The 3,104-nt window shown below is 52.0% G+C and overlaps 1 protein-coding gene across 2 annotated transcripts; it reads right to left on the reverse strand.

Moving 5' to 3' along the window:
- Positions 1 to 117: 117 nt before the first annotated feature.
- Positions 118 to 1,726, reverse strand: KVP17_002500 (uncharacterized protein; the record flags this gene model as incomplete). Of its 2 annotated transcripts, XM_068518811.1 has the most annotated exon segments (2): positions 118 to 129; positions 134 to 1,726. In XM_068518811.1, coding segments are annotated over 2 exon segments (1,605 nt in total).
- Between the last annotated feature and the right edge of the window lie 1,378 nt (positions 1,727 to 3,104).

Raw genomic sequence — 3,104 nt, forward strand, 5'->3', positions numbered from 1 at the left:
CGTCGGGATCCGTTAAAACCACGGACCTTAATGGATCGCTTGGAACCGTCGTCCAGTGTGGAGAGTCGATGAGCTTCTTGATTGTGTGGACCTCGCCTGTCGGTACAAGCATTGCCACTATATTTCGACCTACCGACCAAATGTCGAGTAGAAGAGGGCCGAGGCGTGGGTCTATGCCGCAGAATCGGGCTCTTAGGCGAACTCGGTTTCGTCCCATGACGTCTAGTTGCAGATAGATGTCCGTGATGTCTGGGTAGTCGGTTTTTGGCCAGATCGGGTCGGGTCTGGGAGTGGGTAGGGGACCAATTTCCACAGCTGAGGAGGCTTTCGTCTTAAGAGTGTTGAGCTCCGTCTTTACCTGTTCCAGACTGGCCCCAATCCTGGAGATTCGATTTTCACTCGCTGTGTGGCTTGTCTCAAGTTTGTCGATTCTTTCTTCGGTACATTCGAGTCTCCGTCCCCAAAGTGCCTCCCATCGCGGTAGCACGTTCTTGATTACCATCTGACCGAGTTTCTCTGCGTCGGTTTCGTCCCAGTCTCCTAGCATCACTCCGTGAATGTGATGTTCCGTTAGAGTCCGCTTCGGAGGGGTGGAGCATCTGTCTGAGCCCTCCATTGGGGTGTCGCTGTCGCAGTCTCCGTCGATATTTTCGAGAGCTGTTTCTGCCGCGGTTGGTTCCTCCTCCGAATGCTCTGTGGAGCTGGATTCCAGTAGTTGTGATATGGTTGGGATGTCAATACGCCTGAGGACGACTGTAGACGCAAGGGCTCTCATGCGCTTCTGATGGCGCGATCTAGCTTTGTCGAGTGGAGTGGTTTTGGGTGGTTTGCCAGCTGTGCTTTCTTTCTTCGTGGCTGCCCTGGATGGCCATATTGGGGGTTCCTCTCTGCTGTGTGCCTTTGGCGATGTTTTCTTGGCGGTCTCTGGGATTGGAACCTCCACTCGGTGTTGCTGTTCTCCACATAGGGCCTTTGGTGCCTTGTGTTCGGGACTGGGTGGTGGGCGCTTCCTGTGTATTGTTGCGTGTGCCTCTGTTGTCGTGTATTGGTTTCCTGCGACATCCTGTGTCGGAATGGAGATTCCTGGAGGGAGCAAGGATTGTGGCAGTACGATGTATTGTGCCGGGGCTGAGTGGTAACAATTGTAGCGTGAGGGCCCGTATGTGAATGGGCATCGGGCTCCACTGCAGCTCAGCGTAAAACTGCACGGCTTCAGTGCGAGTTTAACTGTCTTGCCGATCCTCAAGCATCCTGGACAGCGAAGGATTGTCACAGTTCCATCCGTAAATAGCATGATGAAGAGGTCGCTGATCAGTCTTTGCTGATCGGTGATCGGAATGGCGCTTGATAGATAGAGTATTACTGCAAAGAGTAGAGACATCTGTTTTGCAGTGACGGTTGCACCAGGCGGAGCGGACTCCTTGACAGTGGGCATTGGTAGAAGGGAGGCGTATTTCAACATTCGTTTTCGGATGCCTTCGTTTTTCGAGGCGTGCTTCTGTGTCTTCTCTTGGTCAAATTCAATGCATTGCAGAGCGGTTCGTGATTCCTCGGCGAGCATTTGTGTTGTGACGAAAACATGTCCCTCCGCGTTGTAGTGGTGGATAAACTCATTTAACCGTGGCTCTAGGACTGGAAGCATTTCTTTAAGCTTCTGCCAAATTGGTACCATGAAGAATATAGCTTTAAACTCTGACCCAGACAGAAACCTGTGGGGAAAGAGCATTGGTGCTTGGAACACCGACGGCCTCGAATCTAGCCCTGAGAAGACCAGTATTCTCCGAGAATTTCTCGCATCAACGCGCATCGATGTATTCGCTTGCATAGAATCGAAAGGGGTGCACCCCCCGACATTCCCGCGATACAGGCATACCACGGCCCCTTGCGCGACAAAAGACTACAGAGGAGGTGTTACAGTGTACTACGGTGAAAACTCAGGAGCCACGACAATTAGAAAGGTTGCTTCCGAGACCTATCAATACATCGACGTAAATCTGAACAACATCCTGATAAGATCGTGCTACCTCTCACCAGAAGCCTCACTAACAGAGGTAGAAGATGTCATCACCTCCTTCTCCAACAGCAGTACACGTGGAATACTGATAGGGGATCTGAATGCACGATCAACGGTCCTAGGTGACTCCAAGTCGGAACCACGTGGCCGCGCACTGATTAAGCTCTGCAAATCGCTCCGGATCACCGTACTGAGCCCCCGCACCGCCACGTTCTTCTCAGCACACGGGTCGTCTATACCAGACCTGGCACTAACGAAAAACATGCTAACATCGGAGCTTACAACCTGTGACTTACCGCAAGAGTGGCGTTGGAACCCATACCACGTTCCCATCCATTTGAAGATTTGTAACCGTCCCCCTAAACTTCTCAGAATGAAGCGACTCACGACCGACAACAGAGTTAAAGCCGCAGAATTCTACAACACCGTCTGCTTAGAAGTTCTGGAAAGCATCGCCACCGCCAAATCCGTTACAGTGGCATGTCAGCGCTTCTGCGACGCCATGATGAAACCATTTCGAATCCTCTACAGAGGCCGTCCACCACAGATACAAGATTATCACGCACCACACAGACCCAGCACTGTTGACCTCAAACTTGCTATGCAAGTAAGAAATCTCACAGTACACCAGGCAAACAGAAAACTGCCAAGGAGTCTGCACTACACACCACACGATCCACGGTCACCGCAGTGTCCGCAGACGACTACCTACATCATTTGGAGTGTATCTCCCAAAACAAACGGCTGTGCTACGGGAAGCCCAGAAAAATGAACAGCGTCGAGGCCGGCTCTCTCTTCAAAAACGACTTTCACGACATCTTGCGTGTCATCAAGGCACTCCCCCCCCGGAAGGCACCAGGACCGGATGACATATCAAACGCAATGCTGAAACTGAACCCATATGCCTCAGCCTCTTGGATCACTGGAATCTGGCTCCGCGCCAGAGAAGAAGGAACGCTCCCCCGACAATGGCTACGAGCAGAGGTCCGTCCAATTGGAAAAAGCGGAAACAAAGACCCCAGACAACCACAGGCATACAGACCCATATCACTGCTCTCGTGCCCTCGCAAAGTCGTCGAAAAGGTCATGC

The sequence above is a fragment of a genome, assembly GCF_019968985.1.
Source record: "MAG: Porospora cf. gigantea B chromosome Unknown PgB_NODE_2821_length_3104_cov_544.095, whole genome shotgun sequence".
NCBI classification, from domain to species: Eukaryota; Apicomplexa; class Conoidasida; order Eugregarinorida; family Porosporidae; genus Porospora; species Porospora cf. gigantea B.